The sequence below is a fragment of the Uloborus diversus genome, chromosome 4, assembly GCF_026930045.1.
Source record: "Uloborus diversus isolate 005 chromosome 4, Udiv.v.3.1, whole genome shotgun sequence".
In the NCBI taxonomy this organism is placed as follows: domain Eukaryota; kingdom Metazoa; phylum Arthropoda; class Arachnida; order Araneae; family Uloboridae; genus Uloborus; species Uloborus diversus.
In genome coordinates this window covers 43,757,108-43,775,183 of record NC_072734.1, presented here as the reverse complement: position 1 = coordinate 43,775,183, position 18,076 = coordinate 43,757,108, and the positions used below count along the sequence as shown (strand labels likewise).

The 18,076-nt window shown below is 33.6% G+C and overlaps 1 protein-coding gene across 1 annotated transcript in view; it reads left to right on the top strand.

Annotated features, from left to right (window-relative positions):
- Positions 1–18,076, top strand: part of LOC129220080 (inactive dipeptidyl peptidase 10-like) — a 100,695-nt gene that overhangs the window by 59,638 nt on the left and 22,981 nt on the right. Inside the window, exons 9-12 of the mRNA XM_054854418.1 lie at positions 2,902–3,028; positions 8,624–8,793; positions 12,479–12,579; positions 13,300–13,429. Coding sequence (XP_054710393.1) covers positions 2,902–3,028; positions 8,624–8,793; positions 12,479–12,579; positions 13,300–13,429 — 528 coding nt within the window. The remainder of the gene's footprint in view (positions 1–2,901; positions 3,029–8,623; positions 8,794–12,478; positions 12,580–13,299; positions 13,430–18,076) is intronic.

Genomic DNA, 18,076 nt, shown 5'->3' with positions numbered 1-18,076 from the left:
AATTGAAGGTTTGATGCAAAAATAAAAATTAATCAAAAAATACTAAGTTTGGCTTTTTTATACGGGTCCAAGATCCCCTAACTTATATTAAAGGAAATAATCTCCATTAAAAATCATTCCTGCACAAAAAGCTTGAAATTAGTACGACCAATATTCACTGAGATATGAAACGCAGCATTTTGTGACTTACACCACTTTATACTCGCCGTAAATAACAACTTTTGGGGGGAAATGCAGCAGTTAACAATGGTTTTAAACTATGTGTGTGAATAGAATGGCTTTTCAAATTCATTGAGGTTTTGTAGTGTTCTTTTGCGTATCATTTCATAACACTTGCTTTTGTTTTTGAATAGCAATGGAAAATATATATACATTATTTATTTTATTTTTTACTTCTACAACATGTCATTTTTCTGAAAGGGCGATAAGTTCCAATCTCGTCTTCTGTATGGTCCCTTAAAACTTTGAACTGGAATAACTGTTTGAGTTTTGGTAGCACAAATGTCAAGTTTTTTGTGCCAGTAATAGTTTCCTATAGAGATTATTTCTCTAAATATAACCTAGGGCCTGCATAAAGGTGTTTAATTTTGTATATTTTGATTCATTTTCAGTTTTGCTTCAAACTTTCAATATCTTAACTCTGAATCTGATTTTAAACATTTTTGCAATTGGAAGTATGCATCAATGAATAACGGTTGCAAAAATAGAGGTCTCGCAGGTTAAAACGGAGCACCCTATATATTTCTTAGAAATGTTTCAAACTACTCCTAGTTCATTTCCTGTTTTTCAGTAGCTTGCCTAAACTTATAATCTATTTCAAATCAAAGGAGTACTAAAGCACTGTAGTCTTCAGAAAATTTTCATGCGTGATTGGCCATAAAACCCCATTTAATACATTAACTTAACATCACACCTAACAATACATTAATTTAATTTGAAAAGAAGAACTGTAACTGAGCTTCCGTAACCTTCCATGTATCATTGAAGCCTTGAAATAGGTACCGCAAATTTGTTCGCTTCTGATTTAAAATGTTGGATGCAAAAATTTTATTTTGATAGAAGTTACGCGTTTCTTGCTTAAAATATATTATCAATTTTTTTTCTAATCGATGAAAAATTACAAAGAACAACAAGCAGTATTGCTAACAAAAAAAAAGTATTTAATGCTATTCTTTTATGTGCGCACACGTTTTTTAAACCGAAATTACTTAAAATAAAGAAGAAAAACTAATTTATCTATAACATGGGATTAGCATCATAATGATGCAAAATATTCATTAATTAAGAAGCGTAATTAATCTAAAGAAAGTTGGTTGCATAACAATGTAATTAGTCGAACACAATTGCGTTGTCTTAGTATATAACAAGTGATTAGAGTAATCATTAGACTTCATTTACTGGGAACAAGAAAAAACGTCATCCTTCAAATAATGAAATATGAGTTAATTGGTAATTTAATGCTATTTTCATGTCTCCTCTGTGTAATTAAAGTTAAAAAATGCCAACGATATATCAACGAAATGAGTTCGCGTGGCCATTTTATCGACAAAATTTATTGAACGAATTCTTAAACAACGATAAATGAGTAAAATAGTTATTGTCACTACTAAGTTAATGATATAGTTAAACTCATTGAACCCTTCTTAAAAAACCAACGATCTACAAGGCTGGCTTAAGTTTTTTAATAAACTTCTTACTTTATTACTTTAGTAACAGAGTGTTGCACTTTGGAACACTGCTAGTTTCTAAAAATCTATTTTTAGCAGTCACGTTTTTTGAAATCTCTAATAGAAATATTCACCACTAAATAGTGCCATGGTAACAATCAGCATCAAAAGAGTTAAATTGATGATTTTGTGAGAGAAAGAAAAGTAAATATTTTCTTCATTTTTATTTCCTTTTCTGTCTTTGTATTTGAAAAATTAATCAACTGATTTTTTTTTTTTTTTTTTTTTGGTATAAAAGAAAAGTACTTTAAATATTTAGATTAAGAGAAAATAATGATAGTGCATCTAGATCAACCACTAATTTGGTTTTTGTTAAACCACGTGGTGATTGTACCTCGGGACAGCCGAACATATTGTGCCTTAGGACACCTTCCAAGGTAAAACATATGCATGGTTCTTAATAATTAAGATGTGTTTAGAAAAATGGAACAAAGTTCTAATCTTATGTAATCTTTTAAGCAAATTTAAATTTAGATAATAAATCATAAATTTATTACTTATAATTCATTATTTATAATTTAATTCATTACTACGATTTTTTTTTGGTGCAACATTGGTTCAAGTATATGGCTGTTTCCTGAATCATGAATCATTTCCTTGGTACAACAGGATGTGTCCCAAGGTACAATAGGATGTTGTAACTTGGAACAGCTTGGAACTCTCACTTTAAATGACTGACAATATTTTTTTCTCAAACTGTCTGAATTTAAAAAAATAGTAATAAAAATTTGCAGATAAATAAATTTGGGTATTTTAATGTGATTATTAATGTGACTATTTCAGATTTTAAATTTGATTTAAAACATTGACGTTGAAAAGTAAAATATGAAAAGTGTCCCAAGATACAAAACTCTTCCCTAATGCATTGTTTTCTAGAAATATAGCATTCAAAGTACACTCCGTCATCATCTACAGTTTTAAGCATCTTTCATACATTTTTGTAACAACCAAATATTTTCTGATCACCTCGTTAAATCCTGGCTCTTTTTAAATCGGTGCTCGTTATAAGCACGATCGACTTACTTTCTTCAACCTATGCTGACAGGGTTTCTAATGTAGTAATAAAGTCGGGATAAACTTTTTTAATGCTTCTATGACTCGTTTACTGCATACAATTTTTTTTCTATACCCACAGCGTTTTGTAACTAATTCAACTTGTTTTGTTATTCTCTAGGCCTATGTGTACAGAAATAATATATATTTTCTGCCATCATATGGGGACGGAATCAAGCCAACAGCGTTGACCCAGTCTGGGGAAGAAGGGGTTATATTCAACGGTCTACCAGACTGGGTATATGAAGGTACGCTTATTTAAGTAGTTTGGTTTTTATATCGTGTTACTGTATGGCATTTATAAGGTTTTAATAGCTTTTACACATGAAATTGCTACCAAAACATTTTATATTAAATCTGTAATCGAAACAATGTAATTACAGTAAAACGTACGTAAGTTTATTGCTTATTACCTGCAGTGCAGAATTTTAGTGCCCAACTTGAACAAGTGGTTAATTTACAGAGACATTAATATGTGTAAAATTCTCTAAAAAGGTGTCATTTCTTGTGTTAGGTTCCTAGCAAAATTTTAAAAATCTATTACATAAGTTTTATTATTATTATCAGTTAATTTCTTTCAGTCTGAAGAACAAAATTTCAGGAATTTAAGAGTACTAAATAATGTTTATTTATGTACAGGCTCAATATAAGTTCTAACACGTCATTACCACCACTAATCAAAACCTAACCACTAATCACCACCTAATCAGAAATGATGTCTTTGATGGTCTGTCTAAACTGCAAAAAATAAAAAATAAATAAAAATTAAAAATATTTTCAAAATAGATTTTGAAAGGCTTCAAGTATTCTAATTTGAAATCAAGTTTTTGTTTGATTTCAAACATCAATATGTTCTTGGAATAGTTAAAATCGTTGAGAAGAGATAAAATGGAGGGAGTGAAGACTTTCATTCATGAAACCAGTTCCCCAAGTCACGCGATCGATTTTAAAGCAAAAAATTAGAAGAAATCAGTTTTCGTTCGCTTGTTTAGCTCAAAACGAGCCAACCATTCGTCGTTGTTGAGTCACGTGGCTTGGGAGCTTTTGCTAAGTCAATGATTGAACTTCCTCCCTCCATTTTATTTCCTGCTCTAAGGTTAAAACTTCTCCCCAGAATTTTACGGCATCACTATCCAAAAGATTTTACATGCTTTTATGACTACTAGGCGCAGCTAACATCTCAAACAACTTTCAACTTTAGTAGCAGCTATCATGACTATGATCACATAATAAGAGTTTTAAGTAAATCTCTATGCTTCCTTATTGGGTGCATTTAGCATGAAAGTAAAAAAAAAATTAATTTGAATTCTGAAATTTCTAATTCAAATAATGTTTTTCGCAATTACGAGTTGCGACAGGACCCTACTTATTGGTTACTACCCAACTCACTTGTTTCTAGAAACGGCTCCTGTCCCTTTTCTTGGGCGGTTACGCGTGTACAGTTGTGTGTGTGCGTAAACCTGTCTGTATGCACGTTGGCGTGTGTGTATGTGTGTAAAGGTGCTGGAGTGTATGTATGTGAGTGTGTATGTGTGTAAAGATGCGGGAGTGAGTGTGAGTGTGTATGTGAATGAGCGTGCGTGTGTGTGGGAATGGACGCCACCGACCAGAAGAAGCGGCTACCGGGAGGAGTAGCGCCTGCAGAAGACGGGGGGGGGGGGGAGTTGAAAAAGGAACCAAACATCACGGATGGTCAAGTAAAAACAATTAGCAATCATGATTGCTCAAAAAATTAAGAATTTGTTCTTTCTATGCTTTTTCGTCCCTAGACTGATTTTTTCATTGTGCGATCCTTCCTCACCCTGATAGTAAAACTTTGAACTAAGGATTTCCTATTGGAAATTTCATTTCCCTATATTACGCATAAAGTGTACACGACGTTTCGACAACTTTGCGAATAGTGAAAAACTTGAAAAAATGATTAGGTCGTCTAAAATTTAATTGAAGCACTTTCTTTATCGTTAGCTGTCCATACTTTCCACAATTTAAATTAGTTTGAAATTCGAATCCTAGACTCCTAATCACCTTCATTCACTCTGAAATGATAGACTTGATTTAATTCGACATTATCTCAACTTGGAGTACTTCAAATCAATAGCAACATATTCAATGCCCGAAGCCCCAACAGCAATCTGTAATGACTTTACTCCTTACTATTACTCTTAATTTCTTCCCTATAATGTTAGTAATTTGTTCAAAGGGGGATTTTCGCTCACTTAAGTAAATGGGATGAGACTTAATCGCAAAGCTCGAATTTACTTACTGGAATCTTTAATAGAGGTTCTTTTCTAATCTCGTGCTATCAGCTGCTTTTTGCGGTGGAAGAGGTTATGCATTTCCATAAGCTATTCGAAATTAGTTATTTCGCTGTTACCTATTTATAGCATGTTTCGATTATTTTATTTTAGAAGTTTTTTAATCTTGCATTTTTCTTATTCCATTTACTTTCAGTATTGTTGTTTCTAGTGATTATTATTTTTTCTTGTGTTCTAGATTGCTCATTTTCTTTCGAAACCTTTTTTTTTTTTTTAATATGAGCCGTTCCTTTACTGGTTGGTTACCCTATTTTTATCCAAACCTTTTAATTTTATCTTTAACAGAGAACGTATACCATTAAAGCTTTTAGCTAGCTATTTTCAAGTACTGTAAAAGCACTTATTTTCACCAGGATTTAGTTTTTCCTAGTCCGTTCTAATCGTAAGAGTTTAAGTCTCGTGAAATATTCCAACTCTATGTATGCAATCAACTTTGGTTTTGTTTTTATAAACTTCGCGATCTTTTCGGATCGCGAAATAACCGCTATCTCCATTTTCGCGAAAACTACGGATCGCGAAAATAAGTAGGGTAAACCGGGGCACGTTTAAGCGGATTTTTTTCAATGAATTTTCTAAATTTCATGTTCTAACTTAGGAACTTTTTCACATCGCAATTTTATTAAGCAGTTAATGGAGTCAAAATTGGTACATTCGGTTGTTGCTCAGTTCTTAACCGTTAAGTCCAAGTCGGTTGCATTAAACGTACCCCAGACACGGGGCACGTTTACGCATATTTATTTGGACACTTAACGTGGTTCTGTTAGTTTTTTGAAAATAACGACTTACCATAGTTGAAATAAAGCAAATTTATTCCAGGCGGAATATTGTATAAAGTAAAAGCTGAACGGACATGAAGACAGCACTACATGATTGTAAGCTATAGATACGAGTTTGGAACTCAATTAAAAATTAAATGGTGATTTTCAGAACTAAATAGCCTGAAAATACTAAAACGTTTTGAGACAGATCGGAGCCAAAAAAAAAAACCGTCAGTTCACTTTGAGAAGTAAAACACAGTAAGAACGTGCGTAAAGATGCTCAGACGTAAACGCGTAAACTTGCCCCGCCTTCAAGTTTGGATTTATTTTTAACGTGCAAAAATATTTAATAACATTTCAGTTCATACAAATACAATTCTCAAAAAAAGATAAAATTCTGCTAATTTTTATACATTTGTTCTTTTTTTAACTAAGTAATATTTACTAGAAAGTTGCGCGTCAAGGTATAACGGGTGAAAATTGCTTCTCTTCTTCTACATTTCAACGAAGCAATTGCCTGTTTGATGTTTTTTTAAAAGTTGAAATTTTAACCCTAACTCTAGTGGATTAACCTTAAATTCCAGTAGATAGCGTTCAAAGTTGACCGCTTTTTCGTTTCTTCATTCCCCTGAAATGACACAGACTTACCAGTAAAACAGTTAAGTTGCCGGATCGAATTCAGCCTTGTCACAATAAAGCCTTTCCCTGCATGTTAAACATTACCAAATCATATTCGCAACTCCAATAAACTATAAGGAGCGCTGCAGCCACTGTCTAATGGCGGACGAAAAAGGTAAAACAAACACACGCCGCAACTTATAACTTGCTTTGACGCTTAGTGAATGACAGTAATTTTTCGTCGTGTTTGTGGGAAGCTTTCTTTTCTATTCTTCTGAAATTACATTACATCATAAACTGTCTGAAGCCTGTAATTTACCCCAAAGAAAACACGTGGAATGAAATGTTTTGCATTTTTCTTTAGTATTGTTAATCTCCGCAAGGTAGCGTATTTGAGCTCTAGAGTTGCGAATTATCAAATTATCTTGCCGTAGCTCAAGTTTCATTGTTGAAACACGCGGGTTACTCAAACATCGGCTATTATTTATGTGAGGATTCCCAATAAGCTTCAAAACTTTCAACTCAAAGTTTACTCGACTTGGTAAAAAACAGATTATTCTTTCTGCATGCTGGGCGGTCATTCCAAGCTCGTCAACTTGCGAGATCGAGATTTTCGCTCACGTGATCGGTTGTGACATAGAAATGTCACAAAGTAGTATTCTAATCTACTCGAACTACACAAGCTAAGTTCGAGTAATGCTACTTTGTGACATTTCTACGTCGCAACCGATCACGTGAGCGAAAATCTCGATCTCGCAAGCTGACGAGCTTGGAATTACCGCCCTGCACCGAAAATCGACTGATGCTCAAAAACTTGTGAGGATATTTGCTAAGGAGTAGCATCAATCTGTTATGAATATTGGCTCTCCAATTATAATTCGTTTTGAAAAAAGGCACTGCGTAATCGTACTCCGGTCTTCCCTGCTTTTACAGTAATTAAGAAAGTAGAATGTTGAGGACCACATTTTGCTCTACAGCTACAAAAGATAAGACAGTGTTTATGCCGTGAAAATGCACCTCTTGGGAAAAAAAAAAAAAAACAGAAAGGTGATGTTGAATTTTGCCCCTGTGCCGGTCTTCATTTTTATCGCACTCCTCGTGCCCTCTTCAATACTTTTCAAGAAGAAATTTGTTAATTTCACGCGGATGTCTCTCGAGCAAGCAATAATTTGCCAATTCATGTCGAGAAGAAAATACCAAACGAACCGTATATTATAAGACGAATATTTTTATACATCAAAAAAAAAAAAAACACACACACACACACGCAAACACACAAATTTCAAAAAAATCTACACAAAGTATAAAAATTGATGAAAAATGCTAGGACTAATCGTTTTTTCAAGACATCTCGGCTTTTAAAAAGAAAAGAAACACACTGTTAAAATTCGGGAAGATTTTAAGGTAAATTTTACTATAAAATAGAGAGTTTACGTTACAGAGAAAATTTTAGAGTAAATTGTACAGTGAAAGGCAAACAATTGCAGTGCCAATTGGTATACCACATGATTTACGGACGGAAGTAATTCAGTGTAGTAGTTAAGATAGTCAACTCGGAACAAAGAAATGTAGGTTCGATTCCCGGGGCTTGACTTCCTCCTTTTGGTTCAGAAAACTAGTCGCAGCGTTCTTGTTTTTCCTTACCGGATAATTTTGCAGTAGAATTGGATTTACTATTGGATATTAAAAAATACGAACAACATAGTTGGCAGTACTTTTTACCGTAAAATCTCAGGAACATTAACAGTGCAAGAGCTCTCCGAGTTGAATGTTTTGTAATCGGGGACTCTCAATCTGCACATACCGACATACCAAATGCACATACCAACACCTAATGAAAAGAGACATTGGGACATCATTCAAAATACCATAAAATATTAAAAACAAACAATTAATAGCATTATTACACAACTGTCTCCAAATCTTCCGAATCGTCAAGCAAAGTTTACTAAATTAAAAACTTTTTGGGAGGTCCTCCCTTCTATCTCATCAGTGTGCTGCTGATAGGATGGTTCAAGACAGACTGTATTAAACATACAGTGAAATTTTAATAAACGTTAAACACATACGCAAAAAAAAACTACCATTGTTCTACTATCTATTTTGTTATCTCTCATATGTGCTATTATACTCAGGACACTATTTTCTGTAGCTGAAGTGTTCCACAGTAATAAAGCTCTGTGGTGGTGCCCAGACGGTTCAAAGCTTGCGTATGCCGTGTTCAACGACACTCAAGTTGATGTCATGACTTATCCTTGGTATGGTTCTTATGAAGACAGTACGAATGTATACCCACAGACAATCAGGCTCAGGTATCCTAAGGTAGGTCTTATTGTATAATAAGTATTACAATAGATTTAAAACCATGCATATTTCAACAGATCTAAAAAGGAATAATGTCTTTCACATTCAAAGTTTCGATTTTTCTAAATAGCATTTGATCAAATATAAACATTATTTGTAAGATATTACTATATCGCTCGATTAAAAAATATATACCGCTTTCCATCTTAAACTTGATTGAATTGCAATTGTATACTCAACGTTAAATTATTTATGCGTTAGTGCTACATTAATCAAAAAAAAAAAAAAAAACGGAATGGAAGGTTTTTTTTTTAAAACTTCCTTATCTTTTTTTTAAGATTATATTAATTTCATTGTACAATTTCGTATTTTTTGAACTTTATTCAAAAAACGTTCAACTGTTGTTTCTATCAGATAAGTATTAGAATGAGCTTTATTACATGTGTCTTGAAACGCCACCAATCTGGCCGATTAGCTTTCAAAAATAAGACATCAGAAAATTAAATGACTTCATGCCTCGTCAAGTATGGTCTTGTGCAGCTGCTAGAGCTGGTTTCATAGCTTCTAAAATTAACATCCGCTATTTTGCTGGTAGGCAGTAACTACATTTTTTAATTTTCCCTTTCCTCATCTACGCAAAGTCTGCCCTTGCAGGGTTGAATTGTACAAGACGGTACGCCGTATAAGAATACTATTTCAAAAAAAAACTTTTATACTGTTTGAAAATCCTGATTTCTCTTCAAAACGAACTACACTCAGTGGCCAAAAAATTAGAGACAACCAATGGTGCGAAAGTAAACCAATCCGCCAGTGACGTAGGGTGACGGCACGATGGAAAGTTCAGACTATGCAGTTAGCACGAAACTTTTGTCTTACCCATTGCTCTCGAAATTCCAAGGGCAATGGGTAAGACAGATACTTAAACGAGAGGCATGATCGTCGGTGCGAGAAGAGCCGGTGCCAGCATTTCGGAAACGACCATGCTTTTAGGGTTTTTACGTCTAACAATATCTTGGGTGTTTCGAGAGTGGCAATTAAGCGCAAAAACTTCCAGCCCTTAAGGGCTGCTCAGTTCATAAAAGGCTGCTGAACCGTAGAGATAAAAGACGAGTGGCACGCATCGTCCACAGCAACCAAAGAGCAACAACACGGCAAATTACAACGACATTCAATGCAGGTGCATCGCAAAACATATCCCAACGCATAACACGACGTACGTTGCAAAGGATGGTCTTTAGAAGCCGGAGCCCTGAACAAGTGCCTTTGGTTTCACAGACCAACCGGAAGCGACGCCTCCTGTGGGACCAGAAACGTCAAAATTGGTCACTTGAAGACTGGAAAAGAGTGACTTGGAACCATGAATCCCGTTTCCTGCTCCATCAGGCTGATGGCAGGGTCAGAGTATGGCGTAAAAAGCACGAGTTCATGGACCCCTCTGCCAAATGAAAATTCTTCACGCTGGTGGTGGTGGAATAATGGCGGTGGAATGTTTTCCTGGTCTACACTGGATCTTTTGATATCTGTGGACACATCTATGAACAGCACCGAGTACCTCTTCGTAGTTGCTGATCACGTGCACTCATTTATGGCTAAAATGTTCTGTGATGGAGATGGATACTTTCAGCAGGATTCCATGAAACCGTCATCATCATTGAAACATCAATCTAAGTTTCATCTGCTTCTCTGACCTGCTCAGTCCCCTGATTTAAATCATATAGAGCATTTGTGGGACGAAGTCAAAAGATCAGTTCTCAGCTTGAAATGCAACCATCCACTCTGACTAAACTGAGAGCTGCAATTATGTTGGCATGGGCTGACATTCCTCCGCAGTGTTATCAGCAACTTTTGGAGTCCATGCCACGAAGAATAGCGGCTGTTATCAAAGCTAAAGGTGGACCAACACGTTATTAGTTGGGTGTTTCTAATTTTCCGAACACTAAGTAGATATTGTCTCTGTTTATATATAAATCAAGTACTTAAATGGGTAATTTTAGAAACCTTTTACAACCATTTAATGAATAACTTTATTTTAAAATACGTAAGCCAGTCACAGCGCTTGAAGAAAAGGGTTGTTACTACTTATTTAGTTAACTTATTTTGGATTATTTTTACTCGAATCACTTATTAGTAACCAATAAATAGTTCGGAATTCTTTAGTGTCTATTTTGAAAGTAATAATAACGCAAAGTGATTTTATGCAACTATATTGCAAATCTTGATGAATGAGCAGGTTTTAATTTAAAAAAAAAAAAAAAAAAAACAACTTTCGCTTACGTTTCGGTAAGCAAACTTTTTTTGCGCAATACTGATCGTACCACTTTTCGTATCCGGAATGGTTGTTTTTTTTCCTCCAACAGAGTGTATTTGCTCAAAAATTATTTTCTTTTTCTTCTCGTAAGGAAATCTTCTTTGAAAATATCTCTTTCCTTTTTCAGTCTTTTCCTCTGATAAAGACTTTTCTAAAAAGGCGATAATCAATAAAAACTTCAATAATCTCGAAAACAAAGTAAATTGCATATAATTTTGAAATCTCAAATCTATACTTTTCCACCGATATTTAAACCCAATGTATGATAAATTTGAAAAGCAATTTCGTTCTTAAAGAATCTCGGATAAAAATGGTTTTCGGATAAAGTTGGATAGCAGACATTTGTTAGATTCTCAACTTTATCTGCAAGACGGGAACATGTATTTCGTGTTCAATGAAGGTTGAACAATAATTTTTATTTTCTATTTGAGTTATGTTCCTACACAACTTCCTGAAATGTATGGAATTGTAGTCTCTATAAATGTAGGTTGATCTAAAGCATATGAAAAGTGTGTTCTTTCTTCTTAATTCATTTAAGATTGCAGGCTATTAGTACTAAATTTCGGCTCATGGTGACTGTGATTAGTAGCCCATCTCGTAATTAAAGTAAAAACTTCAGGTTAAACATTTAGTAAGTCAGTAATTGCGCTTTTTAAATAGGAGAGAGCTGGTTCAAGTTTTTGATAAATAGATGTAGACATATTGAACTAAGAATGTAAACTGGCTCTTAAAGCACTTAGCAAGATTCGATGAAATCTTCAAAAAACACGAGTCTTATTTTTTTTTTACAAAACCGGCAGATGATGGAGTTTCATTAATAAAAACCACACTAGTTTTTGTGCATAGCTCAGATTTGTTTTGATTTCATCAAGATAGGGATGAAAGGTAAAATAAACAGATGGGAACTAGTTATGAAAAGCAAAGCTTGACCATGAAGAGATGGTGTGTGAACTGGAAGCAAAAACGGACTACTTCATTTTGTAATGGGTAGAATCAACGAGAAAGTGCAAGCAGTAAAGTCTCGATTTACCTCTGATTCTATTGAAAAATGAAGTGGTCTGTTTCTACTGCTAGTGTACGGACCATCTCTCCTTGTCCAAGCTTTAGCAAACTAACGACGTTTTTTCACTCAAGCTTTGATCAACAACGGAAAAAAAACATCATACAAATATGCTGCTAAAATAAAACTCCTGAAAAGGTTCAAGCATCTCATCGTATCATCTACCTTTTACAAAAGCGAATTTTTCTCGAGGGATAGGCGAAGCTTGCGTAAGAAAACCATATAATCAGAACTCTCTATAATCAAGAAACGAGAAATTAATTAAAATTTTCTTTTTGTTCATTTCAAAAACAGTTATTGAAATAAAAAAACAATAGTATCTTCTTCATTAACAGCCAGGAACTGTGAATCCCAAAGCTAGCTTGTGGGTTGCAGATTTTAGCCAGTCACTACCAGTAACAGAAGAAGTGATGCCACCTCCAGAAATAAAAGATCAGTAAGTTTCTTTAGAGTATATGCTAATTTTTTTTTATCTTACTCGCAATGTTTTTAGTCGTGACTTTTAATCGAAACAATAACTAGCACTTGCAGAGTCAGGATAGATTCTAAGTTAATGATGAGTTCAGAGAACAATTTTTACTGGGTTTTTGACATCAATTATATCATATGTTAAAGCGATTTTACACTATTTGCTGCAATGTTTTTAACACAAATTGAAATGGAAAATGTTTGCCTTTGTGAAAAACCCCCGAAACTTAAAATAAACTTTGGAAGCCTTAATATAGAAAACGTACATTGCACAATTTCATTGTGGTTTGCTCAAACTTTTAGTCATTGCGTGTTTTTAAAAAGGGATTATGATTTTTAGCAAATGTACTATTTATTCAATTCTAAAGCATTTTGTCTACGGCTTTTTTTTTTTTTTTTTTTTTTTGATGCTTGGAAAAAGTAGGTTTTGAGGCAGAATGACTAAATATATTTCTAAATATTTTCCTCTTCTTCTCAAAACGAAACTATTGTCGAAATGCACATAAGCAAACTAATTTGATCAACCTGCGATTTTTGGGGACTACTGACTAACTTTTGGTGTATAATTCTTAACTTTAATCAGGTAGTTGTTATTGTTTCGAATTTAACCTGAGTGTTGACGCAAATAATAATTATTGTGACTGGATTACTTTTTAAATTTGATTTTTTTTTCACTTGTCAAACTTAGGGATTATTATCTAACAGAAGTACAGTGGATTGATGAAAATCGTCTGCTTGCTATGTGGCTTCGAAGAGCACAAAATTCTTCCATCGTCAGCATTTGTAACATCGCAGATAGTGGATGGATGTGTCACAAGGTAAATTAAAGTTCTAATACTATTTCATATTGAAACAATTTGAAAATATGGATATTTAAAAACATAAGTTACTTATTTAGGATTTTTTTTTCAAACAATGTTCACGTATTAAATTATTATTCATCAGTTTTGTGAAGCACATAACGAGTGGAGTAAAATAATCACTCTCCGCACACTGATTTTCATGCTTTTATTTTTCTTCATCTTTACTTTATTTGTTTTATTTCACAATTATTTTCCCCGGAAATATTAATTTTTTGCTAATAGCTATTGATTTTTTTCGTAAGTTTTTTTTTCGCTATTTTTGTTTCCCTTTTAAGTAGGGCTTCTACTTTTAAGTTTAGTTTTTTTTTTTTTTTTTCAAACTATGTTCACATATTATCTCATTACTCAAGAGAATCATACTCCGTAGACTGATTCATGCTTTTATTTTGTTTCATCTTTACTTTCTATGTTTAATTTTCGACTTATTTTGCCTAGAGTTTCGCTAACAGCTATTTTTTCTTTAGACATATGTTTTATATCCTCAAGCTTCAAAAATTCTTATTTATAATTCAGATTCTATCATCGCATTTTAAAATTTTCCTAAAGCAAAAGTAATACATTTATGTTAACCACATTTTTTAATCAATCAAAAGGAATAGTGAGTACAATGGTTGATTAATTAAAAATAATTTTCGAAACATAAGAAAAATGTGAAACTATAATTTTACCATTTTTTTTCTCCCTGGAAAACTCGGAATTTTATCACCCTTCGTCCCCTGAATAAAACACTGAAAAATTTCTGGATACATTATGTATGTGATCGCATATAGTCCAGTCAATAGGTAGAAAAAAACGGGCTTGCCTTACAAAAAATGGGGTCAAAGATTTTTTTTTTTAATTTGTATATACTAGTGCCAATATGAAAAAACCAAGTTATCCAACACGAAAGAACTCGGGAGAAGTTTTGGGGGCCGAAAACCCCCAAAAATTTGTGACTTTTTGTGGTATTTCCAAAATATCTCAAAAATGGTTAAAATTAGAGAAAAACTTTGAATATAAATATTGAAGAAGATTAAATTTCCTTCAACTTTTGTCATTACAACATTTTTGTAGCATAAAAGCAAGCGAGTTACAACTTCTTGAAAGTCACACTTTTTCTGAACCCCACAGCAAAGTGCGTAAAGGCGCATCGGATAACGGAGGAAAAAAGAAACGCCGGCTGCCTGACCTTGGAAATGATTTGTCTTTCGCAGCTGAAGGTAAATCAGCCTCTGTTCCCTTTAACAAAAACAAAACCCCCATCCTATCCTTTTTTTCCTCCAAATGCGATATATCGACTCAATATTTACGCGTATTGGTCATTTCAGAGTTCGAGCAAGAGAATGTTTTCTGTGTGTTCTGTATTACAATTTTTTTTTGTAATACAGAAATTAGTTTGTAGAAATAATTACGCCTGACCAAGATGTTTTTTTTATTTGCAAAATCAGTTTGAATGAAGGCGAAATAAGGATTGTGAAGGAGAAGGGAATAGAAAATCTTCAGAGATGCAGTGCAAAACGTCAAACTGAGGAATATCAGTGATTTTTGAAGGACTTAAAAGAAATGACAATTCACACTGCCTGTCACAAATGCTATATCAATGAGCAATCAATCTCTTCACTTAAAGTAATGGTTTAACCTAACTTGGTGAGCTAAATTCCTCAAGAAAGATTTCTGGCAAATTATAACAACAAGAATCGTCTTATCCAACTTCTTAAGACGTATTTCGAAGAGGGTGACATTGAAGCAAGGCAGGCTCAAGAAGATACCCACTTACTTACTGTTCTTTCAAAGGTGAAGGAAATTGAAAAGATTGTTACAGCAGGCGAGGATATGGATCTGTTGGTGTTGATGACAGCTTTAGGATAGCCTTTCAGCAACTTGTTCTTTTTAAAACCTGGAAGAGGGAATACTTGTGATTTGTTTTTTTTCCCCACTAAATCCTTTAAGTTTGACCCCAGCAGTATTCTTTTTAACTATGCGTTTAGCGGGTGTGATACGACATCGGCAATCTTTGGCCAAGGCAAAATTAAGTAGTGCAACATAGTCAAAAAAATTCCTGAAATTTCGGAAGCTATTGAAGTATTTATAGATCCAATCAGTCATCATGATGCTGTAGCTGCAGCTGGAGAAAATATTTTGAAAATATTGTACACAAGTAACGTAAGGTATTTTAACCTATCTTTGGATACTTTGCGATTTAATCTTTTTATAAAACCAGTATACAGAGCCAAAGTAAATCTTGCAGGGCTACCTCCAGAGTGCAAAAAAAAGAAAAAACGCTGGACGTTATCATTCATATTGGGGCTACCAGCAAATTCTAAGTTGGTTGGGCAACATAATTGATATAGGGAAATGGGGTTGGGAACACAGAATGCAAGGTCTATTGCCTGTAGGCTTGAAAAGAGATTCAGCTCCTCAGACTCTTTTGAAGATTGTACCTTATTGTACCTGCAAGAAAAATTGTACTAGAGCCTGTTCTTGTTGGAAGGTGCGTTTGAAATGCAAACACTGCAGTGGCATAAAGTATGAAAATGCTGCACAAATTTCATCTTTGGATGTGACTGCAGAAGATGATTTGTTCCAGGAGCTTTTGGAATCACAGCAACAAGGAGATGAAAAATTCAAGGACCACAGATTCTTTCTACCTCCTACAGATTCTGAACAAGGAGAACCTGGGTCTTCAAAACGGCTTCGAAGAAGATAAACAACGTATTTTGTTGTCTTTTCTCTATTTGCTTTAAGGTTGAGTGAATTTCCCTGTACTTTAGATGTACGTATTAAACTTCTACAGTTGGATTTTCATTTTGAAAGGTAATTCTTTTGGGTTTTTCATGCCTTAAAAAGTCAGTTTCTGCTGAATATTTTCAAAGTGTTCATTACGCATTACTATTGTACCTTCATTTGTGCATTATTGTGTCTATTGTTTCCTTATTAGCACCCTAATATTTATTAATTCACATTTATATTCAACTATCGCATTTTCGCTTGTAATAGTTAGAAAAGATGGTACGAATTATGTGCTTTAAATAACTGTGTAGATTATGTAATTAAATTAAAAATTGAAATATAAATCAAATTATATTGGAGTCTGATGAAGACTACCTATATCAGATCCGAAATATTAATTCATGAGTGGTGGGGGGAGGCTTTATTATTATTATTGTATCAATATAGGATGCATGATTGTGTTGATTGTTTGCTTATTAGCTGCCTAATATTAATTCCTTCACATTAATATTTAAAGATCGCATCTTTGTAATAATTAGACAAGAATGTACGAAATATATGCCTCAAATGAATGCATATAATGTGTAGTCCAGTTATAAACTGCAATATATCACCTGTTATTGGAGTCTGATGAAGACTACCCCTGTCAGACCGGAAATGTTAGTCCATGAGCAGTGGGGAAGGAGCAGGAAACTCAAACTGTCGATAAACTCTCTGAAACTAAAGTTTCTATTCGAGTTCTAATAATTGTGATGCCTTGTTTTCGGTAAAAATGCTTTTTTTTTTGCGGAGTGGAGGAAAACTGCTGAGGCTATTTCCAAAGAGCTGTAGCAAGATTGTTATTTGTGCTACAAAAAAGTTGTAAATACGAAAGTTGTAGGAAATTTAATGTTCTTTAAACTTTGTATTTGATATTTTTTCCTAAGTTGAACCATTTCGGAGATATTTTGGAAAAAACAAAAAAAGTCATAAATTTTTGAGGTTTTTCAGTCCCCAAAAGTTCTCCCGGGATCTTTCGTGTTGGATAACTTGGTTTTCCCATGTCGGCATCAATATGAACAAATTAAAAAAAAATCTTTGACCCCATTTTTTGTAAGGTAAAATGTATCTATTGACTGGACTAATAGACATATTGTGCATAATGGATTACTGGGAGTATATCCTCAGAAAAATTGATGCGAGCATCACTGCTCGTATTATCTTATCATTTATCAGTTTTTTAAAACACAAAATGATGGGAGTGGACGAATCCTTTTCCGCAGACTAATCATGCTTTTATTTTGTTTCATCTAAACTTTCTTTGTTTGATTTTAAAATCATTTTCCTCGGAAATAACAGCTATCTATTCTTCCGTAAGTTTTTTTTCCCTTTTTTTTTTTTTTTTTCTTTTTAAGTCTTTTACGTTTAATAAAATTTCAACAGACAAATGATTCGAAAAATACATTTCTAAAATAATGATGAGGTATTTTAAACCATTAGGTTATTTAAAAAAAATTCTGAAAGGTAGCTGAAATTAGTTTTATTTAACGTTAAATAAAATTATTAAACTTTTTCATCATTAAAAAATTTTCAACATTTTAAAATATTTAAGATGTTGATTAAATCTAAAACGTAGCAGATTATATTTTGAAAACAAATGCGTCGTTTTATCGGGTTTTGAAAACGACAAAAAAGAAAAAAAGAAAACGGAAATTTCTTTTTTGCGTCACATAAGCATGCATTCGCAATTGATTATTTACTTTGTGAAGTAAAGCTTGCCTTATAACTTTTAATCGTAGTGTATTCTGAGATTTAAGTCAATTTTACTCTAAAATCTTAGTTTTACAAGTTTTTTCCTGCCGTAGGTGGCAAGAAGGGGGCCAAGCCCCGGAAGCACAGTTTTATAGCATTTGT